Raw genomic sequence first — 19,987 nt, 5'->3', positions numbered from 1 at the left:
AGTTGATCTTTCGTCTGAAAGTCTTCGACATGAAAGGGTTTTATTGCAGTTGTCTATAGAAATGAATATAATATCGCGGTTTCCGGTAGGTAAATATGAAACGATTCCACATATCTGAATATCTTGTTTTGTGGGTCTCTTTCACTCCGTAATGTTTCGGTATCATTTGAGACGATTTGATTTATACATAATTATTTTGGACTTTTTTTATCGAACCAATTTTTTGGCGTTGAAAAAATATGCCATTTTTACATGTTTTTAGTTTTCATTTGAGAAAGTTTCATTCATAGAGAAATGTTATGGATTTTTTTAATTACAAACATTTTTTAGCGCAGAAATTAATAGGGCATTTTCACGCCCGATTTCAGCTGAAATAAGGAAAATGGAAAAATACAAAGTGCGATAACTCCGGTTTCAGCAAAACACCCTATGCTCGGGTTGGGATGAACCAATCAAGGACATAGAATATACTTTTGTTATTTAACGTTTTTCAGTCATTCACTTAACATAATTATAAGTTGTCAGCAAGCAATACCGACTCTGTTGATACTAAAATTACATAGTCTCACCTTGTATACAAAAGTAACATTATCCAATGGCTGGATGAGATGACAAGTTTTATTTGTAGTTCGGAAACGTTAATCCATGATAGCTGTTTGTATTTATTGATTTTTTGCATCTAAAGGATGTTGTAACTTTCGGAATATGTCCATGTGACATGTAAAAATGTAGTCTAGTTAAACTGATAGAATCTGCCAATCTAATACGCAGTTATCTAGCTTTTCTACAAGTAGCTTTGCTATTTTTTCTTAAAGTCACCTTACATAACGTTGTTTTCAATTTAAAATTATTAGGGAGTTCAAATGACATCTTCAACTTTTGAATGACGTCATCATCACGTGACATGCTAGATGGCAGTGGCTACTGTAAGGCAAGGGAAGTAATTTGATTATTGTGACATCATAGTTTTTTTGTGACTGAAAATGACAAAAACGTCATGGTGATACTTTTTTTTAGATGAATTAAACATTTGATGTAGTCTACTATTTTTTTTTATAAATAGAATACTTAATTTGATGTTAAACACTAATGCTATAAAAAATAACTATAATACCAATTTCTGCTAGTTTGGGTTCCATATGGTTATCTGGCAAGATAGTGTTCATACACGCTATCCATCTTGCAGAACTAATTCCAAATATACGAGAATGCCGTCTACCATACATAGATCACTGCCCTCGAAGGAATTTTCAGGATTTCCAGACCAGACTTCACATAATGTCAGAATATGGAATCAGCATATTCACTTTTATCAGTACGGTTTTCATCTGGTATTTATTGCGTTAATTTAGTTCCTTTGGTCCATAGTCTAAAAGGCAAATTAGACATATATATCCTTATTTGGTTATAGTGAGGGTATATAACGTCCGGAGCCCACATCCTCATTCTACAGTTAGCTTGGTCTTTTATTGATCAAGTCTAATTCAATCGAAGTTGCTCGGCTCGCACTGATGGTCATAGCTTTCTGAGAAAGTTAATTGATATAAAACTCTACTTTCTTTTTTATATCGAGGTAAAACCTAAAACAGGCCTTAAGCGACAGGTGCAGCTTTTTCAGTTCAGTTTTTACATTAAACTTGCAGATGTACTTGTAAGAGCCCAATATCGAATATACCTCTTTTAAAATTTTAGAACGATTTCGTTAACCACGTTGTTAACTTTAACAAAGACCCGTCGTGAAATATGGAAACTACACGACCAACGTGGAATAATATAAATCAAACGGTTGCGGATCCGTGATCTAGTGGTAACATGCTTTACTGTCAATCCAGTGGTCACAGGTTCGATTCTCCGCCGTACGGGCCATGAAAAATACTTATCGTCCTCCAGGTTGGACGTTAAATGGAATTCCTGTGTAACAGTGCTATACATTGATACACGTTAAAGGGTCAGGGTCGCTTTAGCCAGGGTTACATTGTGTCTGTGCACCATGCTCAAAAAACCTGAAATGACTAACATTCTTATCGAAACACTAGCCTTATGGGCCTTGACCGAGTGCGAGTATAAATAAACTTAAACACCCGTAAACAAACACCAGACAGACAAAACGCTACGAGACAATAAAACATTACACAGCCACTGGTGAATGTTGACAAATTGTGTTTATTCCAAATGAAATCTGATATCAACCAATCATATCGTTTCTCCTGATAGGGTCAAATCGCAGATAGACGCCTAATGGATCTCACATTCGATCAAATTAAATGAATTTCAATGTCTATCGAAAATCATTCGTAGATATTAGCCAATGAAATCCAGATTGTCTCAAATCAAATCAGGGATAAAACTCATTTAATTACAAGCCGACGCAAAAACATAAATTCATTATACCTATTTTTACCTAGTTATATAAATTATGTAATGACAGTAGGAAATGAAAAAGAGTGGATTTTTTTTTATAGAAGTTCAATAATAGAATGAAAACTACAGATGAAAGCCCAGTAGCCGAAAATTGACAATAAAAGCTGTCTAGAGGCAATCTCCTACGCAGTGATCTCCCCTGGCAAACAAAATGAACCTCTGTCACAATATGCGAGTATAGCTCGATTTCGGTTTTATAATTTTTTTTTTAATGTTTATTTTTCTTCTCTCCTTTTCGGAAAGTTTTTATCAAGGTACAATTATTCAATGTGTATTGAGGAAAAATACCAAACAATATCTAATGTAAAAAATAATTATGGTATGGTCACGTGGTTCGTTCGTTTGCAAGGGAAGTAACTCTGCATGGAGTTTGGTTTAGAGAAACAATGACCCAGACAACAATGTACTAGAGACACAGACATATGAACACCACATACACACACATAAACACCAAAAAAACATGCAACACACTCATTAAAAAAGCTTTACCGATTAATGAATGGAATACCGCTTTGGAACGGTAAGTGAAACGCGAGATCACTGGAACACGAGTCTACCACATCCAAAGTATTTAAAGATATTGATCTCGATCTAAGTACTACTGTAAAGTTCGGTGGGTCGATCTTACCAACTCCACTCCACTCAACTCAACTCAACTCAGTTTATTGCATACAGAATATGAACATGCTTAAAGCATATACACTGTATGCAAATGCATGAATTTAAGCAGTATCAAACAGCATTTACAGAAGAGCAAACAAAATATATATAGATAAAAGGAATTATAAATAACAAACCAAGGTGAAATTTCCTTTGCATTTTCTTCTTCTTTGAGTTTATGTTTTGAAATGTTTCTTTCAAAGGCAGAATGTTAGTTGTTCCCCAAACTTAAATATCTAAAAATAAATCCCGAATGTACTTTACTATACATTTAATTCAAATAAATCACGGAGCTTAAAATCCTTCTACTCGTGCTGAGGGGAGATAAACCATATCTTATCAACCAATGTATCGTGCGATCGGTTTTTTGAAACGCTATTTACGAGTATTTATAGCATATATGTAAAAGCTTTTGCAATTATTTCTTAGTTTAGGCACATTTTGTTGGATTTTGCATTGAAAAATCAACTAAATGTGTTGCATTCACTCGAAATGTTAATAAAATGACTGATCTTACAATATATCTGGTCGTACGCTCGCCTCATTGTCCTTTGAATAACTCGATTATGTGTCAACTTTTACTTTTTTGCTTTTTATACTTATTGTATGTTAATACAGTTTATTCTTTCCCTTTTCATAAATACACATGGGGCATGTCCCTGTAGTTTCTTTTGTTGTATTTAACAACAACAACAACAACAACAACAACAACATAAAAAACAGCAGCAACAACAAAAACAAGAACAACAAAAACAACATCATCAACAACAACAATAACAACACTTCCAACAACAAAAAACAAAGCCACAATAACGTAAGCAACAACAGCAGTTTCAACAACAACAACAACCTTAAATGGACTGGCGATATATCACCGAAACAGCATGACAAAGCACACGGTATATAAGCATTTACATAATAATGTTTTTTTTTTTTTTTTATAAAATTGTGACATATAAGTTATTCTTAAGAATTCATTTGAATAGGTCACCTAAAAAAATACAAAAATAGGTATTTTTTTCTAGTTTGAACTTCAAAAATAATATACGACTGACAACAAAATAGTCGCCATAAACAATTGCTAAATCCGGGTGATAATTATGTTAACAATATAATTTCATTTTTATCTACTCGCCATGTCACAGTGTACGGCTGCTTATTTAAATGAGTAGAATTGAAAACGGCGTTTTGCCGTGCCATGACGTTTTTTGCGGGGCGACGTTACAGAACGTTTGACAAGCGAGAGAACGTCAACGTAACGACCACCCAACGTTCAACGCTATACTTAGACGCTTTGCTTTAATTTTGCTAGCTTCATTTGCATAGGTCTATCTGTAACGTTGAGCCGATTTTAAGCAGAGAAGTACAAAATACCGCAAAAGTACTCAGTCTTTAGATTCAGAAAAATTGAGATAAATAAATAACATATATTTTTTGCTAACTCGCTTAAATTTTTGTGCTTTTTGCTTAGTTGCGGTTTAAATTTAACGCGTATAAAAACAGTCGAAAAAGTTGTGATATTGATATGTTACTTATTTTTTTTTAAACATTCTCAGTTTTCTTTTATATTTATGAGACGTTAATGCTTTCTAATGTTATTATGATGCTCAAAGAAATTATATAAATATTGTTTGAATCAATGCTCATTTTTTTAACTTTCACCAAAACACTTTATTTCTGAATAAAAAAAGTTAAATGCGTCTTGTACAAGCCAGAAACTGTTGTAAATAGCACAGCAGCCCGCCTCTTCGACATAATTACTTTATTGTATGATTTCTAGACCCATTTCGGCAGCCCATTTGAGGTATCTATCAATGCACATCAGTAGACAATGGGACTCCTTCTCCCATTCCAGATAGCGAGGTGTGGGTTTTCAACCCATCCGATAACACGATTAAAACTAGATGTCTGAACAATCTCTGAGTTGAATTCCAAACATTTGGTGATTCCCATATTATAATGTCGGTCGGTGTTCACTCGTTTAAAATCAAACGGTTTCGAGTATGTGCCAATTCATATTTTTATATTTTAAAATCACCCGAATCGGTCAAAGTGGAGCTTTTATGAAGCTCGTTTGTCCGTCGTCCACATTATTTTATTACTCCTTTAGCATTTACATATCTAAACCAATCATTTCAAACTTTGACACAATGTTTATTGCTGAAGGATCTCGGCCAAGTTCGGTTATGAGCCAAATCTTACGAGTAAGTCAAGAGTTATTGCCCTTGAAATAAAATAAAATTCCATATTCAACCTTGTAAACGCTTTAGGGCCATCATTTGTCCACCTAACATTGGTCAAGAGTTATTGCCCTTAACATATTTACCCTTGTTTACACTCTTTTCCCTTTCATTGCTACACCAGTAGAAGTTTGAATAAGGGCTTTAACGGGTGAATAAGAGGACACTAGCTGAAGTCGTAGAAATATCTTATGCACATAATATGAATCTTAAATTGATATAAAAGTAACAGTGCTATTACTTGTCATTAATGCCCGTTTTTACAAATATGTGGAAAAAAAGCCTCAATCTATAGGCATTGACCCAGAAGTTAAAACTAGGTCGGACTTTTGTTGTATTGAATATATTATGAAGTCAAGATAAAACAAGTAAGGTTCATATAAGTCGTGTGTCATTTTAATAATAAAGTACGAGGGTCCCTGGTTATAACCCATAACAACTTTTGGGGCCTTCATATATGACTGGGTACTGGTATGGTCAATGTAGTTTGTTGTGTGTGATTAATTCTAAGAAACAACTTCTAGCCCCTGGCCATGCTAAATGAACAGAATCTCTTGGATTGTTTTATCAATGAACACATTGTTTAGGTTCCGTTTTTATCTACGATATGAGGTTTCATGGCGCTGTGGCCTTCCATGCGTTTCCACCATCTAACGTTAGAAAAATGTCACTTGGGTGTTGAACTATCGACCTGATACCGTGATAGTCTTGTATGAGAATCGATATACAATTCCAGGGAATCTTTCTAAATGCTTAGTCACAATGGTTGTGACCTATATATACCAATTTGAAGAAATATGACTTCATGGTCTTCTGGTTCTTATTAATTTGGTAATATGACCTTGTTTGTTGTCCATTCGGATAAAAATACATGAAACATCTTCGAAGAAACCAACATTATCATTGGGATAGTTAAATAAAGCAATTGAAACTTAAGGGACACAACCAGTAGCCAAATATTTATAGAATATCTTGTTAAGGGTGAGGAATCACGTGAAGGGGTTCTCACATGGGTCACCAAAATTTCAATTTGATGGAATTTTGTAGAACGAAGAAATTTGGGCCAAGGATTGCATCATTAAAATACAAGCAAATCTAAAATATTTCACACGTGTAGAAGCAGAAAATAGCATAGGCTTTTATAGGCTAAGAAATATTTTCATATATTTTCTGTCAAAATGGTTATTTTAAACTGACGTCATTTACTCGTTTGTTTACATTGTTTGTGACCCGTGGTGTACAAAGTGAGAACCCCTTTAAGTCACGTGATTTCACACCATGCTGTTGCAACGAGTAGACCATAAAACAGAAACAACAAATGTGCAGAACAACATGTGGAACGAGAAGACCTTAACATCACAACATAGTCAGATCACAAAGACTTCACATTGTCTATATTAATAATTGCAAGGGGTACCGCCAACGAATCTGGAGAGTCCACTATGGGTTCATAGTAGTTTGGAATAGCCAGATTGACATTCAAGATTTTAAAAAGGGTTGGACATACCAGACTTCCGTGAAACAACACAATTAAAATCATCCATATATGTGTATTGTACTGCGATACCATTCCGGACTATTTGTTCAAAAGGCGGAGATTAAAAACAACACACCAACACATACTATAGTTACGACACAGATATGCCATATAGCATAATAATGCACATAGCTTACTTCAAGGAATTTAATTTTAGAGTTTTGGTCCTTAATCAAACTTTGGTTGTATAAACTGAAAATGTTCTAATATAGTTCAACCAAAAATTGAAATCCCATATTGGACACGATTTGAAATATGAAATAAAAATACAAAGTGAGTTGTAAACACTTATCGATAATTTTGTTAATAAGCCCATTTAAGAAAATAACAATTATTTCAATTAAACCTACTTTACTTTCATCAGTTTCAAGTCAATGAGAGGTACCTTTAATTTCGGCTCTTAATGTGTAATAAAGCTGCTCACAATTTTCCGCGCAACGATGATTTCATATTTCATAAAAACATCACAAGTCTAACAAAGCGAAAACGCTTTGACAGAATATGATATTTTATCTTATTAAGGTCGCTACGGTGTCTAGGCGCGGGGTTTGAGATGTCTCGTACGCTGGTTCGAAACAAGATGACAAGCCTTTTTGGTGGTCCAGTCTTTGCTATGCCTTTAACAAGATTAGATATTTAAAAAGAGAGAAGATGGGCAGCTGCTGAACTGTTTTTTTTAAACGGTGGGAGAGGGGATTCGGGTGGAGTGGATGGGGGGGGGGGCAACAATTAAAAACAAGCCTTTTTAGTGGTCCAGTCTTTGTTATGCTTTTAACAAGATTAGATATTGAAAAAGAGGGAAGAGGGGCAGCCAATGAACTGTTTTTCAAACGGTGGGGGGGGGAGAGTGGTGGGGGGTGGGATGGATGGGGGACCAACAATTAATGACTAGCCTTTTTGGTTGCCCAGTTTCTCTTATGCCTTTACCAAGATTATATATTGGAAAGGCGGGTGGATGGGCAGATGGTGAACTGTTTTAAACGGTGGGGAGAGTGGGAGAGGGGTTGATGGGGCTGGATGGAGGGGGACTGACCATTCCGATGGAAAAGACAATTTTCTTAGGATTTATTATTATATTAACAATTGTTTATTTGATTAATGTACGCTTTTGCAGCATTCTTTAACAACATTAAGTAAATAGCAATAACAATGGTATGGGTATGGAATTCCTGTGTGAAACGTCAATTTTGAAATGTAAAATTAGCCTTGCTAAATATTAAAACAACAACAAAATAAAACAACAAGAACCAGCGACTTTAATCCAAAGATTACTGACTTTACGAAAACATTCTTCAAATTCAACTAAATTTTGAAAAACCCACAATCATAATCATCCTTGTATTTTTCAAAGTGCGAGGGATATTTTAAAGCAAAAACTGAATGCGCACTGCAATCTGTAGGATCTTAAATTTTATTTCAAATCCCGTCTTTAAATGTTTCAAGATGATGTAATAAAAGTTTATTACCTAAACTTCCTTGCAGTATTTACTTTCAGCCCAATGTGACGAACAACGCTCGAGTATGTCACTTGAAATGGAGGAGATACTTAAAAGTAGCATAAAACCTTTTATTTTATTTGTCGCTCGGTTGTTGTTTTATTCAAGACTATGTATTTTCTCCAAATTTTCCTTTGATGTTGGCGTTTATGCCGCACTAAAGTTCATTTTATGCCCGTGTTAAGTATTTGTATTGAAATACGTCCAGCATCGATTGTTTAATCTATACATTGTAAATAGTCTAACAAATAAGTTTGAGGTTGTGTTTGTGCCAGACCATGACTAAAATGTAATGTTTGTTATTTGTGTCATCTAAGGAAATATGCTTCATTTTAAAATACATGTTTATTGGGCAATAAAATTTTACTTCTTAAAGCTTAAAATGACGTCATTTAAATCCAAGATGAAAGAAATAACCCAAGAGAGCTTGTGCCGTGTAGCCAGTCAAAATCCTACTGATTATGATATAATATATTAAACAAATTTTATAACTTACCACTGTTAGAGTTGATAATAGTGTATGTTTTTGTGTGTGTGTTTTTAATTATGTTTACAAAGTGTCTGTAAAATAATCACGTGTCACTGTACCATCTTAAACCAATCGAATCTCCTCAAATTTAGAAAGAACATTTGTTTTTATTCATTCTTGGACAAAGACATCCATTACGGCTGTACGAGGGAGAGGGTTTTTTATTGAACATAACAGTAAAGGCAAGAAAAGTTATTTTATTTAGACTTGTACATTGTACATCGTCTTCGTAACCACCATATAATATAAAAAGAACACAATGGTGAACACACAGTAATACAAAATATGAACTAAAATACCAAGTATTCTGAAATGATCAAATAAGGTGAGATGGATGAAGCATTTTATATTTCAACACTCAAAAGTGTGCGTTTTAGACACAAAGCTTCTTTGAAATATGGTGATACAAAGAAGTTCTTGTCTGTTTTTGCAGTTGATTTAAAACGTAATTACAGACGGACGGATATAATAACATCGTTTTATATATTTTCTTCGAATAACATTGCTATCAATGGAAACAAGAACATAAAATCACGTAAACCTCAGGTCAGGTCACCATAAAACATCTTAAATCATTTCCCCAGTTAAATAATCTTACTGATAGTATGCTACAATAGCTAAATATTGAAAAGGTTTTATTGAAAATGCACACGTTTATGTTAAAACAATATAACTTTTCATTAAATTTGACCGCATTTTAGGGTATTGACTTTTGTTAAGAAATAACCACATATGTTTTATTAACATCAGCCCAGTTCCATACAGCAAATGTATTTTCCGAATCCCGAGATGTATTTTTTGCAATTCCGAATGATACTTCTTAAACCGTATTTGTTAAAAATCTGACGCGGTAATATAATCAACACCTTCTTATTTGAGCACCGTTGTAATTTCATTTCTATGCATATTCATTTCACATAAAAAATACATGAAAGTGGCAGAGAGGACGAATAAATATCGAATTTCTAGAACCTAATAAACGCGTTCACACTTTTAAAACGTTTCGAAATAAAATTTTCAATTAAAAAGTCTGGGCCTCATCAGAATGAAAATTTCTGACTTAACTGAATGGAACAAAGTCTAACCAAAGGGCTTATCTACAATTTATGTGGTTTTTATTTCGGCTGGTCACAATTAATGAATTCCGAATGACCCTCAAACTTCGGCCATTTTACACCTTCGTTTTACGTTGTTAATTCGTATAAGCAAGATATCTCGTTTGTAACGAGAATTTTATCGTTGTTCCGTGAGAACGGTTTCAACAGAACACACGTGGTTGCAGATTTAATTAAGCCAGATACAGATTATGAAGATTTTATGAGGCTTTTGTTAGTTTCTAAACTTTAACCTTACCGTTTTCAAAGGGCGCGTATCTGAAGTCACAGATCGCTAGACTTTTAAATGTCCGAAAAATGACCTATCCGGATAGTGTTCCGTTTCTTTGATGATGACTGGACCTCTATCTGTTTCAACGATCATGCCCTAGTGTCTTGGAAAAGTTCTTACCAAGATGTATATATGATTTAAATATATTTTTATTGCGCATGGAAATAACACAAATATCAGTGATTTCATATATGTTTTTTTTTATATTTTTTATTCTTAATATTTTGTTAAGTGTTGTTTGTTAACCATTATAAAGTCATTAAAATGCAAACAACGTTGAAGGTTTATTTAAATTCACACATACGCACGCACGCACGCACGCACACATTCTGAAAAAAAGTAATCTAGCTATATAGCTCGTACAATTTCAATGTTATTATTTATGACGCCACATCGAAACTTATTGCACTCGTTATACATCAAAAATAGATAATGACGTTATTTTATAATGACGACGTTATTGATAATATAAATAAATTTATAACCGACTGAAATTTCTCGAAACGTTTTAAACGTAACACGTATCATATTTCATCGAGCCAAATTTCATTCCTAAACTAGATTTAACAAAATTTGAAATAGTTTATAGTGGAAATTATAAAGATAATTTCTTTTAAAATTCTCAGAGCTCTTCGAAATGGGAATATTATTCAAATTATACTAACACAGAAAAAGTGAGCGTAGCTTTAACCTGACTTTAGATGTTTCGGGATATTGGAGCCAGCGCCTTTCTCTCTCTTGTTTATGGTAAAACTAAAAGGAGAACATGTGATCTTGATTAAATAAATAAGTTAATACTATTCAAGTTGATTTTAAGTAGATTGATATATAAGAATATAAACAGAAAAATGCAATACGCAAAATAAATGGTCAAACTTAAAGAAAAACTTGTGATCTTTATTAAATCAATATTTTCATATTCAAGATTATTTATAGTAGCATTATATATTAACATGAATAACCCCCCCCCCCCCCAAAAAAAAAAAAAAAAAAAAAAAAAAAAACAGTATGAAAAATAAAAATGTTGGACACTGTTGCTGTCTATCATTGCAATGATTTGGCAAATCACAAGTGTAGACAAACTTTGACATAACATGCCGACAAAGAGTCGGATTAGAGTCATATTAGTAACATAAAGTGGTACTAAAACCTCCATTTTATTCCCAGTCATTGACACATGGAAAGGTGTATTCGTGCATATTACTAATTAATTGTGTTTGATATGTGGTATTTCTATTTCGGCGCATACGGAGGTTTTACAAATAGCTTTATTACTGATTGTCTTATCATAACACAATAAAAACCACAGTGGTTTGAAGATAATGAACTCCTGATTTGGTGTCATATGACCTGTATTTGTATAGTGATATTTAACCTAAAAGTATTTATTGTTTCTATAGATTTATAAAAGTGGTCACTCAAACCAACGATCTAGCATAAACAAACTATGAATTACTGCAGTTTATATGACCTCATATTTTCAGTGGCATTTAACCTAAAAAAATCTTTTGATTTATTTAAGGGGTCACTCCTACTAACGATATAGAATAAAGATTCAAGATTTCAAGATTCAAACATATTTATTAAGTAACGTGAACATATAATGTTTCTTGTTATATGGGTAATATGATTAACATTTTTAAAATAACTATGAATTTCTTCAGTTTAACAATTTCGGAAAAATCTCTAAAGACTTTGGTAGCAGTGACCACTTTGATAAATCTGAAGAAAAAAATAGTTTTAGGTTAGATGTCACTAAAATGTACAGTCATATGAAACCAAAGCAGGAGTTCGTTCCCTTTGAACGACTTTGATAAAAACTACAGAAGCCAGTATAAACAGTTCGCTAATTTTGAATGATTCTTCCTGGTATTGTTCATGAACTCGGCTTTAACACCGTTTTTTTTCTCTTTGCTTTGCTTAGAACTCGATTCATTTCAAATTAATGCATCCTATTTAAAAACCGCAAACAATATATTACTTAAAACGGGCCGTGTGTTTTAGTTTATCATTATTTTGAAGACAAAATAGCATTACTTTCATAAAATTTCATTACTTTTATTAAATATATGTCACAAACATAGTGATAGCTAAATAAAAATTATAATTATTAATTATATAGCAAACTGTAACAGTTTTGAACATGAATACAGGCGTTTATAGGCATCGTTAACGGCCGTAAAATTTTAAAACTTTGCTATTATGTTCAACCATGATAACACCGTAAGAGCATTAACCGTCTAATTTATAGCTTTTGTGAAACGTTTACCTACATTTCGATAGACGCCAGCCATAGTAAAAACGCCTTGACGGTTTTCCAGTTTTTACGTTATTTAAGCATAAGAATGCATTACGTATACTGCGTTCAACGCTGATTTTCTACGTTAACGTGTGTGGCGTAACTTGATTAACGGAGCAGGCCGACGCACAGACCCAATTATGACATCTAATTGCTATTTGCACGATTCATAACGTTGTCAGGTTTTGACAAATGGCTTAGACCACCGGGAAACAGTAGATGGTAGGGGATTACAAATGAACCACTGTTTTCATTAGGAGCTGGGGCATAGGTCGATGTTGCCTCCATGACTCAGGGTTTTAGCCTTTTTTATCATTCATATTTTGTCTATATCAAAGGTGGTCCTACGAAGCTTGGATTAAGATCGAGGGGTCTTTGTAGGAGAAGGGCAGTGCATTAACTATGACTTGTTTGCCAAGAATAACGAATCATGAGTCTCTTCGAAGAAACGTCCGTGCGTCGAGCAGTTTTAAGTTTAAAATGAATACAGTGATTCGACTGAATAGAAAGATTTACTTCCTGTATTTATTAAGCAAACTATGCGCTATTGTTTTCAAACCGAGGTAATCGATATGTTGATTGATTTATTGATTGGTGTATTTGTTGATTGATTGATTAATGGATTAATCCGATTCTATTGACTGATTGAAAGAATTCATCAACAAATCGATTTGGTTGTTGATCCTTGCACTTGCTTCTGGTTATCTATCGATGAAGTGTTCAATATATTAATCAACTATTATTAGTTAAGTTAATGACAGACAGATTTTTTAAACTTAATTTCTAACTCTTCTTTTCGAAGAGATTATAAAAACACAATGCAGTTTTCATGAGATAAAATTTAAACGAACAGCGAACAACAATTAAAGACTATAGGTATGCCGACTTCTTTCAATTACTAGTAAGATATATTAAATATCTATATACATGCAATTAAAATCGATTTATTTACACTTAATCCATCGTGCAATTGACATATTAAGGTAATCTACCTATTATTAATACATATTTTTGGCAAAAAGCATGTATTTGCTGATATAATTTAACATGCGTTTTATATATATCCTATTCATGTATATATTGTGCATACATTGTAACCTGATTTGTTTTTTCTTTTTCATAAAATTTATTCATATTAAACAAACATGAGGGTGGGGTGTATAGTGCCCACCAAACATGTATCAAGAAAACACAATAACAAAACTTACTGAAACATTATTTATACAGGTACAACATATGTTTTAAAAAGAAAGAAAGATGAAAGTCACATATTTACACTGATGTCACGAAATGTCACTGGAAAGTTCACAATGCGCTTTATACTAGTAAATAAAACAAGTTTTTGAGTTGAGTTGAGTTGATATTGCTAATACACTAAAACCGTTAAAGTTCTATTGTCAAGTTACACAATGTAAAGTTTGAATGATTTAAAAAGCACAATGAATTGTTTTATATTGACATTATGTTCTTTAAGAAACAAACGAAAAACATTGCTATGTATTCATAGTTAAACTGTGTTTTATTACCTCCCTTTGATAAATCAAATTACAATAATAGCGTCATTATGGTGTAATTACAAAATGCAATCCGTGCAAAAATAATACTATGGTTAACCATATAAATTAAACATTAAGAAATAAATCAGAAGTTGATGTCTTAAATGCACTAACCTATCTTTGTATCCTTATAATGAATAGCTTACCTTAAAGGGACTAGACACCAGATGTTGACCCAAAATTGGCAAATACAGACATTCCACATAACAAGCCTAAAACTGTCAACACGAGCTAGTTTGAGGCCGATTTTTCATCAATTGACATGATTAAAAGAATATTTTGTCGCTGTCTCAGCTAAATTTACCCGTTTAAAAATAGCGCTTATTGGTTTCCCAGTTTATAGTATGTATATTTAGCATGCGAAAGTCACGTGATTAGTACAAATTCATATACGGACGCTTTAATTAAATTTACTGGTATTTTCGTGGTAGACGCGAAAGATACATATGTCGTTAGTGATGTGCTCCATCAGTAAGTAAGATTTAAAGTGTTGTACACAACGATAAAAAGAATATTTTTTTTCTTGCAATTGAATCATATGGTATGAAGTCCCTTTAAACAGCGAACAAAGTGTTAAATAAACAAGTGAGTACAACTCGGCGAAACAAGTAAAACAGATCATCGACAAAAAACTGAAAACAATTTATAAAACATCACAATAATTATGCATAATAACATTTCAAAAATTAAACACACACTTTTATAATGCGATTTTCATGCTTAGAGCTGCGTTTCATTATAATGAATTAATTCTGCATTTTAGCATTTTTCAAACAACGATACATAATAATATACATTGCACATCAATGAATACAGCATATTCTATCTCATTTAACAAATTATTTTCGCAGGTGTTCGCATTATTAAAATGCCACGAGAACACCGGTTGTAGACAAATCATTGTTATTTATTTGTATTTTGTATACCTGTATTCGTCTAATTAGTATAACGATCACCTTTAAAGGGAATTGCTCACGGTTAATAGGGTCAGATTTAGAGAGGAATATTTTCGTTGAAATGTGGAGCATTTGTCTAATAGGTAAAACAATCATCTTTAAATGAATCGTCCACGTTACATAGGTTCAGATTTGGAGACAATTATTTTCGTTGAAGTTCTATTAACGAGTCCCTTACATGAAAAAAAACAACATTGTATTTCCTTAATTTTGAAAGAAAACCCATTAGCGTTAAAACAGCAATTCTATTTTAAGCGGACTCATTCGAAGAATTTCATGGTTAGTTACGATGTTTCAAACTTGCTAAAATTCATATGATTTACCTTCCATCGACAAACACCAAACCGCCACAAGCAGATACCCCATACATTTTTTGAAGCACAAATTATAAATATTTCAAACATAAGCTGTTCGACGAAATCGAGCATTTTATTTCGCTTTTTTCAATATCTGAGAACAAAAGAATAAACTGATGATGTTTTATCATTCTTACAATATTTGTTTGCACAAACTATACGGATTTTAATTTCGTAATGCCTGAGCCTTTAAAAAGAGAACGTGTCCCTTTAAGGACATTTAAACACTGGTAACTAAGCACACCAGTTTTGTTATCAAAAGTTAAAAACATATATCAGTTATACATGTATAATTATCATGATAATTGTTTGAATAACGAAAATATTGGCATGGTATTGATTATATACATATAGTACTATCCATATTTTTTAATGAATTGATTTTATAAACGAAAAAAAATCTTCCACAGTCCTCTTTGCAAATGCTGTTATGTTTCATAATTGATCTTTAACACAAATACACAGTAAATAAGAACATTTTTGTTGTATTTTCAGGAGATATGGGGAACGCAATCCATCTGCCGTCGACGACGTTAGCGCCAACGGCCGTCACGTTACGTAAGCGACGCCGTCCATATTCGAAGTTCCAAATCGCGGAATTAGAGAGGGAATATAACAGCTCTACATACATTTCTAAGTCCCGACGCTGGGAATTGTCCCAGCTTATAAACCTCTCAGAAAGACAAATCAAGATTTGGTTCCAGAACCGAAGAATAAAGGCGAAGAAAATTACCAAACATGACGGTGATTCGGATAAAGACGGTAGTCCGGATGTCCCAGACATTGGAATGCATATGGGCCAATGAAAATGCTTGTAGTTAGATACTGCTGACTAAGTGTGACATAAATTATTATTGAAATTGGATTTATGTTCATGTGTGATAAAAAGTATTGATCATGAGGAAGAAGGGTCTAAATATCAGTTAATTTGTCCCTGGGGACTTCGAAGCTCGTGATTATTGGAGAGGCACTGAATAGCAATTAGGTTATCAGAAAGGACATAAATTCTACTAAGGAACTCAGCTGACGTATCGCAAGAGTGTGCATACGATTTGAGCACGCAATTTGCGTGCTCCTACGCACGGAAGCAATGGAAGTTGTGGATGTGTGTTATGCGATTGTTAAAAACATTGGACAAAAGTTGAACATTATTTTGTCTAATATTAGAGAAAAAACATAATTATGTATGTATTAATGCGCCATTTGTCAGATACCTCCGTTACCCAGTTCTGATTGGTTTTCAGCTGAGCTCTGCCTGATACCCAGTTGGGCTCTGCCAGGTTCCCATTTAAGCTTTACCTGGTTCCCAGTTGCGCTCTGCCTGGTACCCGGTTGCGCTCTGCCTGGTACCCAGTTGCTTTCTGCCTCGTACCAACCTGCGCTCTGCTTGGTACCCAGTTGCGCTCTTCTTGGTATACCGGTTGCGCTCTGTCTGGTATCCAGTTGCCCTCGGCCTGGTTCCCAGCAGCGATCTGCCTGGTACCCAGTTGCGTTCTGTCTGGTTCCCAGATATGCTCTGTCTGGTACCCAGCTGCGTTCCGTCTGGTTCCAAGCTGCGCTCTGTCTGGTACCTGGTTGCGTTCTTCCTAGTACCCAGTTGCGTTCTGCATGGTACCCAGCTGCGATCTGTCTCAAAGTAAGATGTACCTGTTGGCCGGAGGATGGTTATAGACATTGTCGAGCAAAGCTGGAAACTTATTTACTTTTGAATAATTCTCATTCAGAAATCACTTCGAAAATCACAGTTATTTAAAAGGAAATCATTGCAAAACAATTTATTTTGTAAAAATAGTGACATAGAAATTCTTTACATTAAGTATCCAGATAATTAGTCAATGCAGAATGCAATTGGCAAGAAAATGCTTGGAAATCACTTATCGTATTTTTAATGGATAAAGTACAAGGATTAAATCGATTACCAGAAATTTTATTCGACTTACGTATATGTTCAGCAATAGGCGCATCGCTAAATGTTAGTTTCATTTTTAGGTTTTCATACAAAGGGGTCGCAAGAGTTTTCTGTTACTTTTTACACTAAGTCTGATCGACCATATTTGTAAAAATAATACGGTGTACAAATGTGTAGCATTACGCAATATGCATGTACTGTTACACATTCAATTGATTTAATGAACCCCGCTGTTATCTGAAACATTTGATTATGTACAAGAATGCTGATGTATTTTCTTGTATTGTTTGAATAAAGTAATATATGTTGAAGTTCGATTTCTATTATAATTTTTGATGATGGTTCTTAAAGCATTTAATTTTTTTCATATATTTCGGCAGCCGAAGGCCAGATTTGAATAATAACTATATCTAATAGCATTTATATTTTTTCCTTCTAAGTTTGATTTAAATGGCTTTTGAAAAGTTACCTCTTTGTGTATTTTGAAAAATCACTTTAACAGAACAGAAAAGAACAAATTAGGCAGTTTATTAGACTAAGATAACAGCTCAATTCGTTATAAAAAAATGATATAAAATTGTCCAGAATAAAATTGTTAAGTGTGACGAAAGGCTTTAGTAACCCAAATAAAAATTGAATGGTTCGAAGCAATTCCTGGGTCCGTATTTATAAAGTATTCTCAGTAAAACAAATCAACTCAGTGATCAAGAGCCTTTTTTCTAAGTCGAATTTGAAGACAACTAAAAAATGATTTTACACCAAAAATATAAAAATGAGCAGGAAAAACATTCAAATAATACATATGTATAAATAACTAAAATTGAAAAATAAATAAAGTATTTAAGATATTCTCGTCTACAAATTTTAAGAATTTCATTAAGAAGAATGCTTTATGAAAATCACCCTTGGGGCACAGAGTACCTGTGAGTTCTTTGACAGAAAACACAGATTCCCGCCAACATGAAATCTATAAACGCATCCTTATAAAGGAAGTTTGAACCTATAAATAAACCGTAAAGACTGTCTGCACACATTTTAATTGAATTATTTATTATTCAGGGTCGTTTTATGTAAGCGACATTTTGTTTAACATTATGTGTCCATAACAAATCATTTTAATTTTAAAATTACACAATATGGTTTCTGCTGTATTTCATGTTTATGATCAATTGATACCATTTTCAATTTATTTTCACATTACATGTATTTTCGTTATATATGACTTTTTTTATACGCTGACACTATACAGCTTGAGAAAGTCCCTTTTGTTTATTAGAGCATATTCCTGATAAAACAAATCCGCAACTGTAAGAACTATGTAATGGTCAAAGGTTGTTAGTATGTACTTACAAAAAAAAATGAATTGATGTACACAGTCGCCATTTATTTTTTGTAAGTAATCATACTAACAACCTTAATATTTTGGTGTTCTACATAATATTGTGAAAACTTCCCACAAAGTGGGCCAGCCACTGTTTATATCTACTGGTTCACCTGATTAAATTAAATAATGGCGAACTGCGTATTTACTGAAATAATTGTATTGACAAATTTTTAGAATACTGCCTTCTCATTAGACAAAACACATGTTGATCACAAAATATGTATAAAGATTTTTTTTTAAATAAACAAGCAAAATAGTAAATTAATGAGTGAGTTTCTTGAATAAAACTATGATTGTATGCTGACCCTTTTGAAAAACGTTTTTATTCTGCTCTGGTTAATGTTATAAAATAGTTTTGGGTAATATGTGTTTCGTGTCGAAGGCAAGTTTATGAAGGCCGTCTATACGCCAAAATTTTAATTGTAAGTCTCTAAATTAATTTGTTTTAATTTCATATTTGTATACCTTTGACCTTTTGAATTGTGATGTTCATTTTTATGAGTATATGTACTATGTTGAAATATAATTATGTGCTCATACCAAATGTTTCTTTTTTATATCCCTTTGTTGGACCCTTTATGAGATTTGTAGTTTGGACCTTCTGGATGGTGGTTATTAGTGACATTGATTATAAAATATGACGCCCCTCCTTATATTATAGTAAAGTAAAGTAAAGTGTTTGTTTATTATAGTGTCATCCCTCTTAGTTCCCGTTGGGCTTATGAGACACCTACATTCGTGAACATCTTTACCCCGATTCCTTATCCCAAATGCCAGGCGCCTGGCAGGAAGGCAATGGGCACCCCTCGATTTAACTAGCTGCTGGGTCGGTAACAGGCCATGTCAGAACATGCCCTTTGTGAGACTCGAACCTTCTACCTTCCCGCTCCGTAGGCGGACGCCTTAACCACAAGGCCACGGAGACGGTTCTAATTGGTCATCGATTCATCGGCTCCAAGAGGCGCTGCCCTTTGTCGTCAAAGACAACTCTCAATTAAAGTGATACTCATATTTAAAATCAATACATACACATGTATGACAAAAGTAAATTTTGAAAGATAATCCTATTAACTAGATAGATGCGTTTTATTCCTCCATTAATGGATTAATAACGCATTTATGGAAAATATCAATGATGGTAACAAGATTGCAACCTTGTATTTAATAGCTGATTACGCACAAATATTAAATGACTGGTGGGTCCTAAAAAATGTATAGTGGTCAACTATCGGTCTCATAAGGGAGATATACCGTGTTT

The 19,987-nt window shown here is 33.4% G+C and overlaps 1 protein-coding gene across 1 annotated transcript in view; it reads left to right on the top strand.

Annotated features, from left to right (window-relative positions):
* LOC128233569 (homeobox protein Hox-A9-like) overlaps positions 1 to 19,273 on the top strand; it is a 58,188-nt gene extending 38,915 nt beyond the window's left edge. Inside the window, exon 4 of the mRNA XM_052947305.1 lies at positions 15,932 to 19,273. Within this exon, the coding sequence (XP_052803265.1) occupies positions 15,932 to 16,242 (311 nt within the window). The 3' untranslated portion in view covers positions 16,243 to 19,273. The remainder of the gene's footprint in view (positions 1 to 15,931) is intronic.
* The last annotated feature ends 714 nt before the right edge of the window (positions 19,274 to 19,987 follow it).

This window comes from Mya arenaria, chromosome 5, assembly GCF_026914265.1.
Source record: "Mya arenaria isolate MELC-2E11 chromosome 5, ASM2691426v1".
NCBI lineage: Eukaryota > Metazoa > Mollusca > Bivalvia > Myida > Myidae > Mya > Mya arenaria.
Note: the sequence above shows the minus strand (reverse complement) of the source record. Positions and strands in the feature narration are given on the sequence as shown.